Source organism: Rhinolophus ferrumequinum, chromosome 25, assembly GCF_004115265.2.
Source record: "Rhinolophus ferrumequinum isolate MPI-CBG mRhiFer1 chromosome 25, mRhiFer1_v1.p, whole genome shotgun sequence".
NCBI classification, from domain to species: Eukaryota; Metazoa; Chordata; class Mammalia; order Chiroptera; family Rhinolophidae; genus Rhinolophus; species Rhinolophus ferrumequinum.
This window is the reverse complement of record NC_046308.1, coordinates 11580533-11602422: the sequence shown is the minus strand read 5'-3', so window position 1 is coordinate 11602422 and position 21890 is coordinate 11580533. Positions and strand designations below refer to the sequence as shown.

Below are 21890 nucleotides of genomic sequence, written 5' to 3'. Positions count from 1 at the left end.
AATTACAGAAAAAAATCCCGTATAATTTTTTTCCTTATTAGGTATATTTGAGGTGTGTATGTACTTATTTTAATAAATGGTAGCGATCACATTCTAATTCCAGTGAGAGAGCATGTTTAAGAATTATTTTCACTTAGACTTCTATTGGTTGTGCATTTTTCTTGGGAGGAAAAGAAAATTGAACAGGTAAGGATGAAGGGCAGGAGAAAATATATTGGTCCCTGGTTGTGAGTAGTGGAGGGATACACATTTATTTTTCTGAACTGGTTAACTTACTCATTTATTCAACTAATATTGGTGGAGACCTCTACTATGTGCCAGGAACTGTGGATACAAAGGATATAAAACAAACATGGTGCTTTCTTGGAACTTATTATCTGTAGGGGAGATTAGGCAAGTAATCATACTAATAACTGTGTCATATAATTATGAAACTTGTTCCAGGTAAAAGGAGGATTTAATCTAGCAGGGAGAAGTGCAAAGCCTACCCAATGAAGTGACATTTAAACTAAAACTTTAAAGACAAGTGGAAGTTATCTAACTTGGGGTGAGAGATGGGGGTGAGTCAGAAAGCAACAAGTGCAAAGTACCTGAGACAAACTTTGTATGTTTAAAGAAGAGGGGAAATGTCAGAGGCCAAAGCATGGTGAACCATGTGGAGAATCAATTGAGACCAGAGAGACAGCAAGGACCCAGGTTATCAGAAAGCCATGGAAGCATTTTGAGGAAAGGAGTGATACCAGACAGATGCAGAAATCTGCTAAGAGTTCAGCATTGCCAGCTGGTCTTCTTTGAACACAGGCTAGTGATCATATATTTGAAGGGTAGAAAAGAAGCTTTTGCTAGGTTCTCTTTTTAGAAGTTGCTATCATGGATCTGACATCTGGCTCTTTACTTTCTAATCCCTTTGGGGCTGCTCGATGGGTATAGAGAGCAAAACAAGAGAAATTCTGTTGGATCTTTTTACTCTAGTACCTCTTAAATGGGCACCCAGAATTAGAAGAAAGATACTACTCGTATTAACAACAAGAAAGAAGATCCTGGTCTCACACTCATTGGGGGGTTTAATTTTAATTTTGGTGTGCTGGAATAGAACTTTCTTGTGGTAATATGTGACTTTCAATATTTTTTTCTCCCTGGTGTAATCATTTAAGAAGAATAAGTGTTAATTTATATTTTGAAATAGAAGGTAGTTGTATTTGGTCCACAAGAAATGTTTGCCAGGAAGAATTTAAGTTGCATAATGTATTTCTTTTTTATTATGAGATATATAGAGGAAATGTGATGGGAGAAAATTGAAAAATTTTTGCAAATAAAACTTTGAATGAGTTTACTTTAAACTATAAGCAGGCTAATCAAAAGACACTATCGAATGAAAAGGCAACCCACAGAATGGGAGAAAATAATTTGTAAATCATATTTGTACCACTAATATTTTGCATATGTAATATTTGCATATCTAATAAGGGATTAATATCTAGACTATATAGGTAACTCCTAAAACTCAACAACCAAAAAACAAGCAACCCAAATCAAATATGAACAAAGGACTTGATTAGACATTTCTCCAAAGAAGATACACAAATAACCAATAAGCACATGAAAAGATGCTCAACATCATTAATCGTTGGGGAAATGCAAATCAAAACATGAAGTGAGATACCACCTCACACCCAGTAGGATGTCTACTATCAAAAAAACACAACAAAACACAGAAAACAATAAGTGTTGACAAGGATGTGGGAAAATTAGAACCCTTGTGCATTGTTGGTAGGAATGTAAAATGATACAGCTGTTGTGAAAAAACAGTACGGCAGTTCCTAAAAAAAATTAAAAATAGAATTATCATATGATCCAGTAATTCCATTTCTGGGTATACTCGTATACCGAAAAGAATTAAAAACAGGGTCTCAAAGAAATACTTGTACTCCCATCTTCATTATAGCATTATTCACAGTAACTAAAATGTGGAAGCAACCCAAGGGTGCATCAATGGATGAATGGATAAGCGAAATGTATATACATACAATGGAATGTTATTTAGCTTTAAAAAGGAAGGGAATTCTGACACATGCTACAGCATGGGTAAACCATGAGGACATTTTGCTAAATGAAATATGCCAGTCACAAAACGACAAGTACTGTATGATTACATTATATAAAGTACTTAGAGTAGTCAGAATCATACAGACAGGAAGTAGAATGGTGGTAGAAATGGAGAGTTGTTTAATGGGTGTAGAGTTTCGGTTTTACAAGATGAAGAGAGTTATGAGCTGGATGGTGGTAATGGTTGCCCAACATTATAAATACATTTAATAGCATTGAACTATACACTTAAAAATGGTTAATATGGTAAATTTATATGTATTTTACCACAATAAAAAAAGGAAAAAATATAAGCAGGCTATAAAAATAGAATATATTATATATGAAAATGTAATGTTAAATATGATATACCTGCATTTTAAAATATATCATCTTTATTCAGGTCGTTTATATTTGTTGATTTTCTTGAATTCCTAAAAGTTTTCCACTTGAAAACGTGAATAAAATAGGATCTTAAACTCTCAATAGAAAATTTTTTATAATGGACTCTAGGAATGAGGGTACTAGTTCATAGTTCTGTCTGCCGTTCTTAATTTTATTTTATTTTGGACAAGTCACAAACCTCTCTGAGCCTTAGTTACTCCATCTGTAAAATTAGGAGTTATTCTGTATGATTTCAGAGATGCTTTCCAGCTCGAAAATTCTGTGCTTCTATTCCTGTAATCTTTAAAGAAGCAAATCAAGCCATTTGATAGAGGTGCTTCAGAAGGAGGCTTCATCCACCCCTCACCCAGGACAGGGTCTGCTCTTCTCTCTTACGTTATGTATTTGGATTCCACTTAAAATTTCACTTGCAAAAGGGTTTGTTTTGGGGTTTTTTCCCCCTAAAAGCCACTATCCTGATCAGTCCCGTCTTCTCCATGCAGATGGGACAGTAAGTACAATATATTACATGTAGTTACAGGTAACATTTATGTTGCAGGTTGGATTCTCCAGGAAGCAGAGCGGAGATTGTTTAGCATGGTAGGGTTTTGTTTGTTTGTTTGTTTGTTTGTTTGTTTAAGGAGTTTCCTTTGAGATGAATACCATGGAAGAGAAGAGAAGGAAGCAGCATTGGTCAGAGGGCAAAGCTGAACTGAGATGTAAGCCCAGTGGCAGCCTCAACCAAACCCCACGGAGCTGTGGAGCTAAAATGGCCCTTTAGAGTTGGGCCAGAATGGCCAAGCCTTGATACCCCCACCCAGATCAGTCACTGAATGCGAGCAACCTGGGACGGGTATGAACTTGGGCAGGGGCCAGGCTGCCATCTGCAGCTGAGGCAGACTCTGCAAGAGCTGACAGCCAAAGACTGCCAGCAGCATGTCCTTCCTTAAAAGGGGGAGTTGTGTGCCTTTCTGAGTCTGTCATCATTTGTAACCACAAAGATTACTTTTGAAAGAAAGCAATCAATACGGTTATACAAAACATTTACCAGTTTTGCATGGATTCAGGTCCAGAATCTTAGAAAAGCCTGTATATCACTAATTGGCATATTATAAACAATATTCTACCCATTATCTCATTATCCTATTTTATTTTCTATTTAATATTTGTCACTATCTAAAAGTACATTATATATTAACTTGTTTATTATTTTAGGAGTAGAATGTATATTTCGTTAGGGCAAAGACTATGGCTGCTTTGTTCTTCACTGTATCTCAACGCCTATAACATGCCTGGCATGGCGTAGACACTCAGGAAATAATCGTGGAATGAATGAATGAACAACAACAACAACATGACAAAACACGGGGAATGAATCAATTACCAGATATTAAACATCATGCTATGTTGATTCATTGAACATAGTGGATTAAAAGGGTTAAATAATTTTAGGTATCATCTTTATGGTTGGAAAGACTTAAATGAAGCATTCCTCCAATAATAGCCCTCTAAACAATGAAAAACATTCTTAATAAATATCAACATGTAAGAATAAAGGTGGGGAATTTTTTTGTCCCCTAGATTGTTACAATCAAGCAGACATCCCTGAAATAGTCAAATCATGCATATGAAACATTACCATTTTATATAGGAAGTAAACTTAATTTTAAAGGCCATGTGTAACTAGTAAGAGCGTGACTTGCAATGAACTGCTCTGCATCCAGGATAAAGATGCCCTGATTTTAGCAGAACAGATCGATCACCAATCAAGCCCCCAAAATATAAAGTGGGCCACTGACAAATGTCCTTTGACATCAGAATTTCATGTTACTTTTTTCTCTCCAGTCTTTGCCTCAACTCTGGTCTTTGCTGGGCCCAGAAGGGATCCTAATCTCATCTTCCTTTTAAACAAGAATGCTTTACTAAGTGTAAAAGTATATTCTGACAAAATAAACTTGAGGGACTTATTTATTTCCCCTTTGCTAGTGTTGCCACACTGCTTTTTCCAATAATAAGAATCTCACGATCTCTCTGGACTGGTGGTTCCTCAAGGACCTCTCTCTTTACCTACCACCAAGCACAGTGTCAGTCACGTAGGAAGCACTCAATAAATGTTTTGTGAACTTTTATAGGAAACAACGCTGCACCCATATTGTTGATTATTTATTCACAAATGATTCCAGTGCAAACTTTTAATCCAGATTAGTTTTTGGCTGTCACCGAGCCTGCTTCTGAGCCTCCACCCTCCTCTTTTAACATTATTGCCTATATAGCAGTACAAACAGATCTTAATGTCCTCCTAAATAACAAAGTCTATTTTCTTAATTTGTCAACTAAAAGGTATATTTATTTTGTTAAAGGGTAAAATTCGTTATCTTTGCCTGCTGCTGCCTTCTATTAATATAGATCCTTAGACTCGAATAGATTAAAAGTATTAGTCCGTTCATTTGTTACATATCCCTAAAGAACTCGAGTCATCATGGCCCCCTTTTAGAGATTATTTTTTTAAAAATCATTCTGTCCTAACTCCTAAAGCTTTTACTTGGCCCTTCCTCTTAGTCAATTTCTTCTTTTAAAAAAGAACAGCTCTCACCATTTTTGTGGGAGAAAAAAAAGACGTCCTTGAGGGGACGTCTAGTTTAATTTTCACTTGCTTCAGTGGCCATTCCGATTATTTTTGCTGAAGAGCAGGACCGGTTTTTTGACTCTTCAACTCACATTTGGCAAAGTAAAAGTAAATGAACATATGAAGGTAATGTTTCTTAACCAGAGCAGCCATATAAGCCACCTCCCTGTAGTAACATCTTTATCAGGATCCTGCTAGTCATTTTTTCTCCCCAACAGCTATCCTTCCAGGTTAAGGTATCCTTTTCCATCTTCTCCCCTTCCTGTAGCCTTCGCTTTTGCTAGCTACACCTGCTTGGGCAATAATTTAGTAATTCCAAAATAAAACAAAAGAGAAACGATGGGTTTGCTGATCCTTTCTCCACAGCATGAGTAGTATTGGAATCTATTAGAAGATTTTTCATCACCAGATAAAAGCCATTTTTAGATTCCCTTCTCCCCACCGCCCTTACCCCAATGTCAAGGTGTGCTCCTCTGTGTGTGTGTGTCACTATTTTACAACTTCCTTAGAGTACAGAGTGGCAGGTGTTTGTGAAATACAGATTTGAATTCTGATAAATAATATAAGAGAAAATGTCATTTCCCCAGCATGTCAGACCTATATTCTTGAGCTTATTTATTTAGCAAACATTTACTGAATGCCCACTAAGTATCAAGCACTATGCTAGGTGCTGGAGTGACTGAGATTTTTCAAACCACATTTACTCTGCCTTCAAAAAGCCCATAATCTCATGCACAGACAGGCAAGTATGATTAATGTGATAAAGATATACCCAAAACTTGACAAAGCCTAGATGAATGATTTCCATGGTTAATTTCAAGTTAAGCTAGAAACTCCAAACAAGTGACTACACCGTAAGTCTTCATTTTAGAAGCATAACTATTCAGACACGTAAGGAGAAACTTCTAAATAATTATACATTGTCCAATGAATAAAAGTAAAGTTTGTGCCTCATACTTCACATATTTCACTATATTTTTTAAAATTTCAATTCTTACTAAAGATTTTGAACAAATGTTGTGACAGCTTTTTTTTTTTAATCTGCAGAAGTTTTATTTTTTATGATGAAAGTGTTATAAATTTACCAGGTTAACATAAATTTACTTAAAACTGGTCCCCGATCATATTGGTATTGCAAAAACTGGTTTGTTTATTCTTGGGTAATAATGTTTTAAAGATAAATTATAACCAAGTGGTATACTTTGTCTTGGTAAAGTAGAACACAATAATTGTTCTTAATATTCTAAAATCATTCTTCAACATCAAAGAAGATGTTGGCCCTCTCATCATCATTTGTGAATAATCTGCATTGGTCCCTAATTGCATAAAATAGCAATTTGACCTTTTCAACACTTAATTTTAAAATGTGTTCAGATCAGAAACTTCGGGAGCCAGGTTTAATCATTTTCAAAGGTACTGCTACTTGAAGGGGTGATATAACCAACAGACAATATATCCAGTAAAGTAAATAGTTTAATTTTTTTGTACTTGCTTCTCAAGTCACATCCCCCCATTTTAAAATGGCTTCATTATTTAAGTTGTCTTCAGAGTTTTGAATTTGTTTGATGCAAAGGAGCTGAATGTTTTAAAAATCATTTTCCTATGTACTTGAAATGTATATTGACTGTTAGCCTAAAATTTTGCCCCGTTTTCTGGTCTCTTGCATAATATTTGAAGACACTCAAATATTGGTGATCTCTGTTATGAAGATGCTGTGGAAAACAAGAATTCTTTTCTAAAAGGAAAAATATTTTTAGCGTATAAAGCAAAGATTATACTGTTAGCATTATATTATACTTAAAGAAGATTAAAATTTTGGACCTATTCTTTAGACTACTAATATAGCATTATTTTTCATATAAACCTTACTGGGTTATTAGCTATGTGTCAACTAAAATCGCTATAATTTCAAGTTTTAACTTTTCCAGTGTACTGCAATATCCTTGAGTTAAAAAACTTAGCTAATATAATGTGACTTTTAATTTGATAATCAGGATCCTAACCCAAAAGTGTTCATTTTTATCTGACAGAAAACAAAGGAATATTAAAATTAGGCGTATTTGCACATATTTTGTTTTATTCTATTATGTGAACAATGTGGATGCTAGTGTCACGGGTCATCTTTGTAAATCAAATTATAACAATTTGAAGCTTAGCGGCTGCCATCATTTCAGGTCTTCTCAGTCAACGCACTTAATGTTAGCTAATTAACCCTCACCAAAACTGACTTAGCAAGGCCTCCTGTAAAACCACAGGCCTCTTCCTAGTCTTCTGTTCTGATTGCTGGCATTTAAAAGCTTCTTGATTTCCGGGGACTGTAATATTAAGTAAGATCAAATTTGGAGATAAATGTAATTTATTAACAAATATTCAGCAATGTGAATGGTAGCAGATCCCAGAGCCTTTCTCTCTAAAACCTAAACCTAGTGCATAAATCTCAGCCCCACACCTAATCTTTTTCTGCCGTGGGAAATAAGAGTTTAGATTTCCCAGAAAATAGTATAGAAAATTTTAATTGACCTATCAAGTACTATTTTTTTTTTTAATAAATTTCAAAAATATGGGTTGAGGTACATTTTTAACCTGTGGCACTTTCAAATAGAACTTTCTGCAGTGATGAAAATTATCTCTATCTACACTGTTCAGTAAGGTAGCCATAATTAGTGTCTACCTTGAAACATAGCTGATGGGACTTAAGAACTGAATTTTACATTTTATTTAATTTAAATATCTATGTGACTAGTGGCTATCTTATTGGACAGTACAGTGGTAGAACATCCCTTACATTTGATATGTGTGCCCTCAATGGCATTTAAAGTCCCTTCATTATTTGAAAACAAAATAAACCACAATACAATATATTGGGGGGAAAAATCTCTAAATATAGATGTAATGGTAAGATATCTTCCCAACATACTGAAGCATTCGAAATTTATGAAAGAAGAAAGAAAATCAGCCCGATGATAAATTTTATTTTTGCTCTTGGCTTTTACGTAAAAACCTGGATGTAAAATTTAATGTCCCTCCAGGCAGATAGGTGTTTTGACTTTTCAAAATTTCAGTCTATATAGTAAAATTTTGTGTTTTCTAAACCTTTAATTTTGTTGGCTGATGAAGGAAATTATTTAAAAATTTTGAATAGTCATGGACAAAATACAAAACTGACTTCTCACAAATGGTTTCTCCTAAAACACTAGGGCAGTAAGAGAATTAATTTCTCCTTCACTGTCCTGAACATGTACTATTTTAAAATCCCCCATGGTTGTACATGTTTTTGAGCTATTAATTATTATAGTATCTTTTCTGATGGGTTAGGACTACTTACTGACTGACCACTTCATCTTTTATAGAGAGACGCATCACCCTTTGAAAGCATTTTCCCCTTTAAAAGTCATTTCAGTTGCTTTTAAGAAACATCCATTACTACCTTCCAGGGAATGTTATTTTTCACTGGGCGTTGCAATAAGATTAATCATCTTTGCCTATCAAGAAGCATAAGACTTGATTAAATCAGTCAAGGGCATTAAATTCCAGCTTTACGCACACTGGTGACCATACCGAGACTGAGTTGAGGAAGAATTTGTGAAAGTATCATTTGGTTAAAATTGTATGCCTGTCTCTTTAAATCTAAAAAAAAAAAAAAATCCTTTCAGAAGCTGTAGAGAGAAGGTGCTAGAACTGTGTACGATCATGACTGGAAAGCAGGATCCCTCAGTGACTGCCGAATCTTCCCAGCACAAGATAGAGAGGCAGTTCAGCACAAGCGTACACTGATTCTAGGCAGAACGATGATCCTACCGAACAGATCTCAAATAAAATTAAATTGAGAAAGCAGATCTTTCAAGGGAATGAGGCGGAGGCTCGCTTTTATGTTAAAAGCAACCAGCATCCTCCTTGCTAGACATGGACATGACATTTTTAAAGGAATTATTTGGTTGCAGCGTTTTAAACAAACTGTTCTAAGGAGTCTGTACATTGCATTGTTTTTTCTATTCTTTTTTTCTTTTGCATATATGTAATTCTGGAGGTAAAGAAAAAGCCTGCCAGGGATTCAGAAGGCATCCCACTAGCGATCAGCTGACATTCCTAACTGAAGGCTGCAATGTGTTGCTTATTCATTTTGTACCGTGGGAGCTGCGGGGACTAGCAGAGAGCTAAACTATGCATTTCAAACAGCAGTGCTTGTGCAGAAAGAGGGGTGAGAGAGAGGCAGCCGGCGAGGAAAGAGCACAGCTGGACTTTCTCCTTGTTTTTATCCATTTCTGCAGGATCATGTATTCATAAGGGATGAGGCGGGCCACGGCGATCCCAGGCCTGAGCCGCGGCCTACCCAGTCAGTTCAGAGCCAGGCCCTCCACTACCGGAACAGAGAGCGCTTTGCCACGATCAAATCAGCATCTTTGGTAAGCAAACACCCCTCTACTCACCTTCCCTTCCTTCCCCTCCTCCCCATCTGGCAGCCTCTCGACCTCCCTGAGCCTCTCTCGGCTTCATGGATGGGAGGAAAGGAGTCAAGAATGTTTTCTCCCTCCTAATAATTTTATTCATTTTAGAAAAAAATCTGTTGGCATAGCAACCTGATCTCAGATATTTTAGCATTGTCTACGGCATGGGGAAAAAAACGCCTTTGTGTGTTTGTGTGTGTGTGTGTGTGTGTGTGTGTGTGTGTGTGTGTGTGTGGTGTGTATTTATATATGCTGTATATGCAAGATAAAAAGGGCTTTAAAATGAAGTTGCTAACATGTTCAGTTTTTAAAAGCTGTTTGTCTTTTCATTAAAATAATAATGCTAAAAATATTTTAAAGGTATTTGCTGTGTGTGTATGCAGGGCACTATGCTTCTTTTTGTATAGATTCATGTGTGTCTATAATGTATACACACACATCAAAAGATAAAACAATTTTTAAAAAATATGTGGTTGCTGGCTACTGTATATAATTGTAGAAAATCAGAATACTTGCTTCCCAGCGATGGATTGCTGGTTCGTTCTGGTTCATTCATTTATTTATTGCAACAATGGTAGTGGCTGCACTTCCCCGTTTAACCCCTGAAGAATTTCCTGGCACCAGTAAAGCAAGGAGGGCTTTGTAGGAGAGGATAGGGATGGTCGTGGAAGAAAAGATACTGTAGGATCCTTCAGCATTTTTACTATTGCAAATGTGATTGCTGGATGCCCTTGTAGTAGCAAAAGGGGTGTGTGCTGGAAGAGTTAGTTTTCATGCCTCCTCCCCTTGGTCCCCAGCGCGTGCGCGTGCGCGCTCACACACTCACACACTCACTCACACACTCACTCACACACACTCGTATCGTTTCATCCTTGGCACTCTAAACTCTCTTTAATCTTTTGCGTCTCAATCTCACTTCTCAGACAGAAAATGATTGAAATATCAGTTGTTTTGCCCAAATTGATGTTAGAGGTTACATGTGCAGGAAGAGTTAGTGTACGCTGCTTGGCTATTCCATTTAGAACCTGTGATGACATCATCCAAGGCCGACCCAGAAATGATTCTTTTTTTCTTGTCCTATTTTTTAAACCTGATTTCCACTTTTATTTCTCAGGTCTTTTAAAGGCTTCGATTATCTTTGAAATTGATGATGGATGATAATCTTTAAAAACCCAAATATAGGGAAAATGGAAGTTAAAGCACCTCCATATTTCTATGCCTGCTACTGTCTAAAAGCAAGCAATTTAACGTAGACTGCTTATAAATAATAAGCCTGCCTTTAAGTTCCTTTGTATAGAAGTTTCTTGTCATCTCGTTCATGGACAATTTTTTCATTTTAAACAAATACAATGCTGTGTAATGGAGATCTTAAAATGTCCACTATGTATTTGGTAGTGATTGTTAGGCACCTATAAAAAACATGCTTTTGAATCTAAATAAAGCATGAAATATTAAATAACTATCTTCATGCCATGATATCTGACAAAAGAAGAAGTATGGTATTTATGGAATATTACTACTCACCACCGACTCTTGTGAGACTTGTAACCTTTATCCAGACCTGTTCATGTTGGAATGAGAGGAGAAATGATGAACAACCAACTGAGAATCAGAGCACCATAAGCAGATTTTGCATGTGAAGCAGACATTATACCCAGTGGGTTTTTCCCTCTGGGACAGGTTCTCCTCTTTTCTCACTTGCCACACCCTCATTCCCATATCATATATTCATAACCTCCTCCCAGTAAGATAATAATATTACTGCCATGCCAGAGTGATCTCACGCTCATATTTGGGGACTCACCCAGAGCTCCTCTGTGTGCACATCACCCATCACCGTCTTCTTCTCTGTGGATAATGAAAGCCGCTTCCCCACTGGGCCCCCTCAGGGCTCTGGGCAAAGTCCTCAGGAACCCCTCTGAATCCTAAGTCTTTATAGTGCCCAGCGGGGATCGGTCTCTCTGATGGACTCTTTATTTGCTAAAAGGCCCCTGACTCTCTAGTAAGTTAAAAACAGAGTAGCTGATAGGCTGTTGCTGTAGCCACAAAATCAGTTGTTTTTTTTGGAAAACCCTCTCCAAACGTAATGCTTTGGGAATCATGGTGGGGTTGATGGAAGTTTATCAGAGATCAGTAGTATGTGTATCTAGTGGTTTTAGGGAGAAAAAAAAAATAATGGAAGGGAAAAGTGGTATGATGTCTTAGGATTCCACGTCCTATTTTGGACAGTCTAACTATTGGTATGGATGTTTTAATGTATATTACCAACGACTACAGTTCTACTACCTATTATATTATTTTAAAGGCTAATTTCAATAGGAATATTTAAGTCAGGACACTGGGATATCAAAAAGAAGTATCTAATTTTTAAAAATATATCATGAATCTTATTGTTTTTCATGGATCCCGACTCAAATGAAAAAGGAGTAAAGTTACTTAAATGACACAAAAGTAAGAGCAAGATCATGACAAAGTGAAGGTCCAGTATAACAAATAATCAAATCCATGTTGAAACCTCTCGTCACTTCTCATAGTTGGTAGCAATACATATTGATTTATTTATTTTGGTTTTACTCTTTCTCTATAATCTTCTCGTCGAAGCCACAGAGTGATCCGAACGTGAACAGCAAAAAGAAAAAGAGGAATTTAGAAATAGTTTTTCAATTACTAGATAAATAAGTGATGAGTATATGTTTTAAATAGACTTGCAAACTGAAAATATATATATATAATGGTTTCTCATTTTTGCTTTATCGGTCTACCTCTTCTACACAGCCTAAAAGATTAGGCCTAGTTCTGTGGCTTTTCCCCTTAGCATTTCTTTCTGCATTATACTTTTGAATGGGGTTACTGACAAGTATATGAAGCCCATGGGCTATAGGCTTTTACTGTTAGGTGTTTTTATTGTTGTGGCACCTTAAAACTCAGATTTTCAGGTTATTATGCATCGCCCCACAATGCATTTGTAACAAAGGAAAAGCATGGACTGGGAACGAACCGTGATACCAGAGGAAGCCCTGAGGAAACTTTAGAATTATATATTTTTAAAATTGTAATCATTTAAGGGCAAGATTACTGACCTTATTTTGAAAAATTAGGAAAAGGGAATTTCATGGAACCTTTTTAATTTTATCCTTTCTTTTTCTTTTTCTGTAAGAAAAGTTCACATTGGGCTGATTTGTCACCTGGAAAAAAGAGTTGTTTATATGTTTTTCAGAATTGCTCATCTGATTTCTTGGGCCCTTGAGATGTGTCTTTTGAGTTTTTATTGTTGGTGAATGGAGATACTGATATTTTAGTTAGATTAATGACCCACGAGAATGTTTTCAGCTGATGTTACATCTGATGTCATTTCTTCTCCAAATTTCATAATGTCCGGTATCACGTATAAAGAAAATTGAGAAACTTCAAGAGGTTAAGTAATTTGCCCATAGTAGTTAATATAAAGACCAAGACCTATCTATCAGATAATTCACTTTGGGGTCTTATGAAGGAATTCTCACTGGAATGCAGTGGTCTTACTGCATTCACATAGGTGAATATACATTAGAATATGCATTAGGGAGAGGGGCATAAAACTCTCCAGGAAAGGATGTAGGAGAAAATGATTATTGTCCTATCTATGCAAACATAGATTCTTTTATTTTGATTTTACAGATTCAGTAGAAAAGCTCATAGAAAATGGAATCTTCATTTGGATTTTTAAAAAATGCAAGTTAATTATTCAGCTAATTGTGAAATTGGGTACCTGAGTGAGTTTGATAGACAGGCATAAAAATATTAGAGATTCAAAAAAAAAAAATTAGAGATTCAGCAGTAAATGCTACTGTTTCACCTCTCAGGAGCCCCACTGTTCTGTTTCTAAATGCTTGAAAATGTGTTCTCTTCCTGGATGGTGTTTTCGGAGGATGCTTATCAAAATATTTCATATCTCCTCTTTCCTTTTTGTTGACCTCTTCTTCTCACTAAGAGCACTGCTGATGCTGTTTTTCACTTGTGTTGCCAATCTATATGCCCGCCCACATGACCAAACTCAATAAATGTGTGTTGAATGAATGAACAAATGAATGAATGACGTCTATTCCAGCCCTGGTACCGCATGAGAATTTGGATTTATAAGTACGTATTTCAAAGTTCTTCATGTCGGTTTTTCTGTATAAAGCAGAATTGCCTGTTATCAGTCATTACTTTTAGTACAAACTTAAAATGTTTTTTTCCCTATGTGTTCTAAAGAGTGGAATGTCAAATTTCTAATGCCAAAGTGTGAGTCACTGTATTCTTTTTAAGAACTTGCTATAAATTTCATTTGTTCTAAGTGCTGAGGGTGGCCAGTTTTATCATAAGCATTATTTTGATTCTTACATATAATTAATCTTGTAAATTGGCTTTGATCTTGTAAGAGGGTAACATTATCAGCCACCTTGCTTCTCTTTTATGTTCAGTAAGTTGCTTATTAGTCTTCTAGCTCAGTGTTCTGTTCTTGATAGGCAAATAGTACACTTTGGGTGAAGTGATGTGTTTTAGGGCCAAATTTTGCTGGAATTAAATCCAGTAGAATGGAATGTCTATAAAAACTTCCTGAAAAAAGCTCAGTCTTCCTTTATGGTTTTTTATTTATATATATATATATTAGTCCAGGTATATGAAATAGTTAATAATTCAAATTCAGAAATTATACATACTGATAATCTACAACCTGGATACAAGTACGGTTTTATTGTTAAACTTGACCTTTCTCTTAGGTCCACTTCTTCTGATCCATGTCCCTATCACCAGAAATGCTTAGTGGAAGGAAAAAGAGACATATTACTCAGAGCCTGGCAGAAAAGGAAGGAAACCAACAGTATTGAACATTTCTTATGTGTCAGACACCTTGGTAGGCACAAGTGTTATCTTATCAGCAATCTCATCCTAGTGGTGCTTCCTTTTTACATATGAAGAAAATGGAGAGACTTCATGAGGTTCAGTAATTTGCCCAAGGTCAGTTATATGGTCAGGGATGAGATGAGATATGTCTCCAAGAACCTACTGGTTGTGGCAAGATAAAACTGCTCACTTTTAGTTGATCACATTTCTGAGACTACCACTGTGAAAGCTACAGTCCCTACATTTCTATAACTTTCTCTGACTCACTCAGTTTGTAACTTAGACTTACCATTCTCTCCAGTTTTGGCTGTTTGGGTGTTGAACCCCTCCTTTACTTCTTAACAGAAAGTTTCATTTTTTTCTGCCTTAGTGATATGAATTTCCTCAGACAATTCAAGAACCATAGGACCTTAGTTCAAATCCCAGGCTTTATAAAAATTGAAGAGGTAAATTACATGTGAAAGTATAATGTAAACCATAAAACATAATAAAATTATGAGCTATTTTTTAAATTTTATTGACCAAAGAGTGTATTCATAAGACACAAAGTTTAAACTTAAAATAGGCATACATAACTATAGGTAACATATTTTTTATAAGTTTCATGTTAAACTTTCAAATGAAACATCTGTTTATACTTTTATTTAAATTCATCTATCTAGCTTGAGCATGGAATTTAAAAACTCACTGTCACAATACATATCTAAAAAGACAATTACTTTCAAACTTAGAAAGTTTAGCTGTATAAATGGAAGTTAATATTAGGAAGTTAAGAAGGTGATTATCCAAATTATAGGAAGCATTTAAAAGCAAAGTGTCTTTCCTGGAATTTATTTATTACAATGATAGCATGTTGAGCTTTGTCATTTGTTTTTGCCACATTTTTGTATGATCTGGTATGCAGTAGGATCACCCTTTTCACAGGGACTCACCAATTAGGATAGAAAATGTTCCCAACACAACTCGGTTCTGTTTTATCTTTAGGCTGCCTGGTTTAGGGAAATAGCCGTACTTTATTTTATTGACCACAAATCAGTCAAACATTCTGCTGGCAAGTTTTAAATGTATCACGATAGCTTTAGAGTATTCCATGCTTCAGCTTTGGAAATATGATTAAAGAAGGAATGCTAAAATAAGAAAAAATAAGTACATAGATAAAACATACCGCAAACTTTACACTTGAACAGATACTTCACTCCCATATTTCTCTGAGTTCAGAAAGGAATAAATGGTATCCTTTCTGTTAATTGGAGTGTTTTTTTCCGTACAGTTGAACTTCAGGAAGGCACAAGCACGAAGAAGTGAAATATACACATATACTTCAAGCTACTTCTTTCTTTCCTTCTTTTTATCATGAAATAAGTCCATTAAAATATATTTATTGTGATGGCAAAATAGATTATTTTCTTTAGAATGTTAGGTGCCTCTTTGGTGGTGATATCCCTTTTTTGGTCTGGAAATATTGTCCGCTCTTATTCCTCATACTTTAAGGAGGATTGTCTTTTAGAAAAGAGAAATGAATATGAAACCCAGCGTTAGTTTCAGCTGGAAAGGTTTCAAAGTTCGGCTAATGTTTAATGGTGTACTTTGATAATACTATCCAGTTACAGAACAGCACTCTCTTGATAGTAAGGACTCAATCTAATATTCAGGGACACCTTCTAAAAAGAGTAGAGAAACAAACAGTTCTTTGTACAAAATGCACTTTGACCCATAAACTGAAAATAGTAGAGAGAATGAATAGCAGCATGAAGATTTCGAGTAAAACTTTTTTGAGGTTTAGATTGAGGAGAAGTGGCTTATAGGAGTGACTAAATTATTTAAAACAAAACCAACGTTATAATTTTGTGCTTAAATTTTTTTTTCTAAGATAGGAAGGATGAAAAGGAAGTGACCAGAGAACCTGACAGGAAAATAAAGAGGGGTGATAAATTGAAGGAAGCACTGAAAAATCAGAAAAGGTAGAAACGAGATAGCATAATTTACATTTGCAGTCTTCAGTTTGTTGGTTACTCACTTGAGAATGGGTTAAAGAAAAATGACTAAGAAAAGTAGCTGTCCAAAAATCATAGAAATGCTTTCTCCTCTTTAGAGGAAATAAATGTATTATAATTTGAGAGGAAGTAAATGTATTATAATTTGTTAACATCTCTTTGGCAGAGGAAGGGAGGAAGAGACAGATGATTTAAAAGGAGAAATTTCTTTCTCTCGATTCATATTAAGAATAGGAAATAAATCTTGTTCAAACTATTTTGAAAGGATACTCAAAATTCCTGTGACAGAAAACGATCCCTAACACACAAACAAGCAATATGATATAGCACAGTGGTTCTCAGAGGGATTGTGCCCCCCAGGGGACATTTGGTAATGTCTGGAGACATTTTTTATTGTTTTGACTTGGGAGGTGCTACTGGCATCTAGTGGGTAGGTCAGGGATGCTGCCAAATATCCTACAATGCACAGCACAGCCCTTCAAAACAAAGAATTATCCGGTTCATTGTCATAGTGCCAAGGTTGAGAAACCCTGGTATAGTGGGAATATCATGGCTCTGGAATCAGACAGAAATGGGTCTGAATCCTGTCTCCACCCCTTATTAGCTACGTGACCTTGAGCATATATATAATGATGTATCAAAAATATGTAAATACATTTTGGCTGAATTAATAAATTAATTCCCTCAAGTCTCAATTTCTACATCTATAAAATAGGAATGGTAACGCCTGCTTCATGAATGAATAAATACATGACTGAATGAGACAGGGGTTTTTAGGGTTAGAGATAAAGTATATAAAGAGCATCCAGCACAGTGCCTGGTACAGGTGAGTGTTCAGGAAATACGAGATCAGACAGTTAAGGTCGCGAACTCATCCTAGAAAAAGTGCTACATACCTCATGGCTGAATGTCACTATGGTCACCTTCCAAGTACTCCCCTTGGGAAGCTATGCACTGACTCCAGCGCCTAGTCCACCTTTCAAAGCAATTTTGGAACTCTGTTTCTGGAATGGCCAGCAGAGCTCTCGTCATATTACCCTTGATGTCCTGAATGTCATAAAAATGTCTTCCTTTCAATATTTCCTTTACCTTTGGGTAAAGAAAGAAGTCACTGGGGGCCAAATCAGGTGAGTAGGGAGGGTGTTCCAATACAGTTATTTGTTCACTGGCTAAAAACTCCCTCACAGACAGTGCCGTGTGAGCTGGTTCATTGTCATGACGCAAAAGCCATGAATTGTTGGTGAAAAGTTCAGGTCGTGTAACTTTTTCACGCAGCCTTTTAAGCACTGCCGAATAGTAAACTTGGTTAACTGTTTGTCCAGTTGGTACAAATTCATAATGAATAATCCCTCTGATATCTAAAAAGGTTAGCAACAGCATTGCAACAAGTTTGCGAACTTAATTGTCAGACCTCATAGTAGGTGAAGTCATGGTGACAATGACAAATAAAATGGTGCCAGAGGGTTCTCCCACTTTACCGGAAAGTTTGTCTTCCATGAACCTGGTTACCTGAGTTCTGTTCCCCAACCCCAATCAGGTTACACGGCAGATCCATGAGCATGAGCAGGAGAACGAGTTGCGGGAACAGATGTCAGGTTATAAGCGGATGCGGCGCCAGCACCAGAAGCAGCTGATCGCCCTGGAGAACAAGCTGAAGGCTGAGATGGACGAGCACCGCCTCAAGCTCCAGAAGGAGGTGGAGACACATGCCAACAACTCGTCCATCGAGCTGGAGAAGCTGGCCAAGAAGCAAGTGGCTATCATAGAAAAGGAGGTCAGTAAGTGCACACCGGCCTCCGTGCCGCAGCCAAGCCAGGCTGGCCCATCAGTGGTATCCTGTTAGCAGGACGCAGGAGGGGTGTGATTGGGGGCGATAAAGGAATAGTATTGCTTTGGTGGGGGTGGGGGGCTATGGGACTACTTAAAATTGTCGTTAAAAGTTAAAATAGTAACTAAAGGTATAGATCACATTCTTGTCCGTTCAAATGTAGTCTGAGCATCGGTCCCTTGGTGGGGGTCCAGGTAAAATAAAAAGAAACAAGATGCCCTTATCCTGTGGAAACGTGCACAGTTCAGGTCTGTTCCTGTACCTGCCACACCCACAGTCCTCCTCCAAGGAAAACGGCTCCACACACCGTCCCTTCTAGTGGTGATAATCCCTGCCCACAGCTGATTGACCTAGGGATGGCCTTCTGACCAATGGCTGCAAGTAATTCATCTGGCTATTGCTTGAGTCTTCTAGGGAACATCTCTCTTCCTCACCCAGGTTCTAAACTAATTTAAAAACAGACAAGAGGGTAAGGTAGAGAGTCAAAATATCACCTTTATTACTGATAAATGTTAGATGGGAGAAGTGATTTATGTCTGAAGGAAAATGGGCCTAATAATATTGAACAAAATTAAACAGACCTGCCTACCCAGGCACTAGTAGTGCTAAACCAGTTGCCTTTCCTGCCACCCCCTCGCCCCATAAGACTTTCATAGTATGAAAAAGCCAGGGTGAATATGTGCTCCCTGGGGATGGAGTGACTAGTGACAGGGTGCCAGGGGTGTTTCAGTAATTAAGCTCTCTCTCCACATGGAAAAAAAACTCAGAATTGTAGAAGAAGCATTTCCCCAACAGCCATCAATCTATGAGGCAGTGTGGCATGAAAACCTCTGCCCAAACAGGGAGGATGTTGATTAAATAAACCAGTCAGATTCTTTCTTGGGGATTTGACATGGTAAATATGTGGAGAGAATTGTTCATAATGAGAAGAAAATTGTTGACAGTGGAAGCTAAAGGTGAAAAGATATATAAAAAGACCCATGAAGCATAATTCCCTCTCTATCCCCTAAGCACCTCATCTTACATATGGGCTTCATCTAATGGTTCCCTGAAACTTAGATTGGGTCACTTTCAGGAGCCAATATTTATTAGGTTATCTTTTATTTGGTCTATGTTCTGTCCACTTAGGAGTCCCCAAAATGTCTTGGTGTCTGACTGTTGTGGATTGTAGCAGGTACTAAGAAATCAACCGTCATTAGCTTTGCCTATTATACTGGAGATGACCCCGCTAGGAAATCTGATAGTTGGAATAATTAATGGATTAGAGTTAGATTCTTGGAATAAAACTGGCCAATTATGTTTATCCATTTTTATAATACAATCCTTGGGCTGCTAATAATATGATAAAAAATACTTTATTATAATCCTCGGTTTACCTTTCATCCCATGTATTTGTGTGTGTGTGGGTGTTCAATAAAACATGTTTATGGTTTATCTTCATATTTTTCCCACAATTGGGAATATGTTTTTCAATAGTAAGTTTGTTTGTTAATTTGTTTGTTTGTTTAAGATACAGGAAAATCAGAGCAAGCATTTCCTTATTTTGTTTTTAATTAATTATTTGTTCAAAAAATTACATTATTCAGCATGTATGTATTTTTCTAATGCATTGGAGAATATAAATAGCTGAATTCTGTGTGACGCACAATTCATCCAAGATCATATTTGTTTTATAAGGCAAAGGTAGCTGCAGCAGATGAGAAGAAGTTTCAACAACAGATCTTGGCCCAGCAGAAGAAAGATTTGACAACTTTCTTAGAAAGTCAGAAGAAGCAGTATAAGATTTGTAAGGAAAAAATAAAAGAGGTAAGAGCACCAATATTTGTAGTCACCAAGTTGCCATTAGAATGGTTGGAACTTAAAACTGATTCATCTTACATAGTAATCTATTCGTAGTGTAAACCATTGACTCTCAAACTTTACATTAGAATCACCTGAAATGCTTATTAAAACAGATTGCTAACCCACCCCTAGCTTTTCTGATGCAATGGGTCTGGGGTGGAGTTTGAAATATGCATTTCTAACAAGTTCCCAGGTGATGCTGATGCTGCTGGTCCAGGTACCACACTGCAGGAACCATTTGGTCACATTCTAAACCATTCTTGCCTATTTCTGGTTTATTCTCCACTTCAGCCAGAGTGATCTTTTCAAACTATAAGTCTGATATTATCACCTCATGTTTTTAACATTTGTTGACTTCCCGTGGCTTAAGATAGATCAAAATACCACGTTTCCCCCAAAATAAGACCTAGCCAGACAGTCAGCTCTCATGCATCTTTTAGAGCAAAAATTAATATAAGACCCGGTCTTATTTTACTGTAATATAAGACCGGGTCTTACATAATATAAGACTGGGTCTTATATTAATTTTGCTCCAAAAGATGCATGAGAGCTGATTGTCTGGTTAGGTCTTATTTTCGGGGAAACAGAGTAGAAGTCCCTACATGGTCTGCTGCCAGCCTCACCTCACACCAGTGTTCCCCTCACCTGCTTACCCCCCACCCGTCACCCCCAACTCTTTGCTGCTCCTGCCACAATGGTCACCTTTTGGTTCCTCAAATGTATCAAGCTCTGCCCTTCTAGGGTCTTTGCTCATATAGATTCTTCCTCCAGGATGCTCTTCCCACCCTTCCCCCAACCCCTCCCCTGCCACAATTCTGCTGTTAATTCCTTCTCCTCCTCCTTGTAAGACTTAGGATTGTTTATCAGTACTTTATCTTAAATGTCACTTCCCCAGGGAAGCCTTTCCTGACTGCCTCAACCAAGGCTGGAGCCTCTGGTTTCATAACACTAGTTTTCAATTTTACATCCTTTAGGGATTCTTTGAGCTACTTTCCCTACTACCAAGTAAGTGACATAAGCAGAAACCATTATTATTATTTTTTTTTTGCCCATGACTGTATTCTTGTATCTGGTACATGCGAATATTTGATAAATGAATGATCGATTTTTGAATGTTTGGTTGAAGACCACTAGTGGCCTTGGAAAGTCCTCCTGCAGAACTGCAAGTTGATCTGAAAGCTCAGATTTCTTCAGTTCTCCTTTTATCAGTCCTTCCAGGTGAATTGCCTACATTTCCACAGCATTTCCTTCCCATAAGACTACTAGTTTATTAAGGTTTAATAAAATTGAATATGGGGCATTGTTCTAGTATGTGAAATCATTCATTTGAGTCCATATTCTAAGTTAATAATATGAGACTTAGCAAGATTCCTCTCCAGTTCTTTTTTTCACTAAGAAGTGAAAGCAAGTGCTTTGGGGTGGGCCGTGGGATCTTTTGCCCTGCCCGGAAGAGCCACTGGTCATTGCTGGGCCTAACAGACATTTGTATTTGATCCATACTGCCTGAATGGGAAGAATCTCTAACACCATAAGATCTAGAAAACCAGGCTGTATAGAGCAATGGCCCAACTAAGAAGGTTCACATTCTCTCCATTTTCTCTTAGTTATTGCTTGAGCCTAATTATTATATCACAATAGAAAGATGTTGCTAGATCACGGAGATACCTTTGCTCTTCCCATAAGAAATTCTGAAATTTTCTCAGCTGCAGATACATTCTTATTTCTAACTCCATGTGCTTACTCATGCTCTGGAGGCCATACTTTATGACTGCAGCCACCATTTTGAGCTAAGGTACTGGAGATTGCATGAACTCCACCTT

At 36.9% G+C, this 21890-nt stretch overlaps 1 protein-coding gene across 2 annotated transcripts in view; it reads left to right on the top strand.

The window, feature by feature from the left end:
• Positions 1-21890, top strand: part of TAOK3 (TAO kinase 3) — a 145858-nt gene that overhangs the window by 104806 nt on the left and 19162 nt on the right. For both annotated transcript variants that reach the window (XM_033097872.1, XM_033097873.1), the window contains exons 14-16: positions 9364-9498; positions 17938-18174; positions 19906-20034. In XM_033097872.1, the coding sequence (XP_032953763.1) occupies positions 9364-9498; positions 17938-18174; positions 19906-20034 (501 nt within the window). The remainder of the gene's footprint in view (positions 1-9363; positions 9499-17937; positions 18175-19905; positions 20035-21890) is intronic.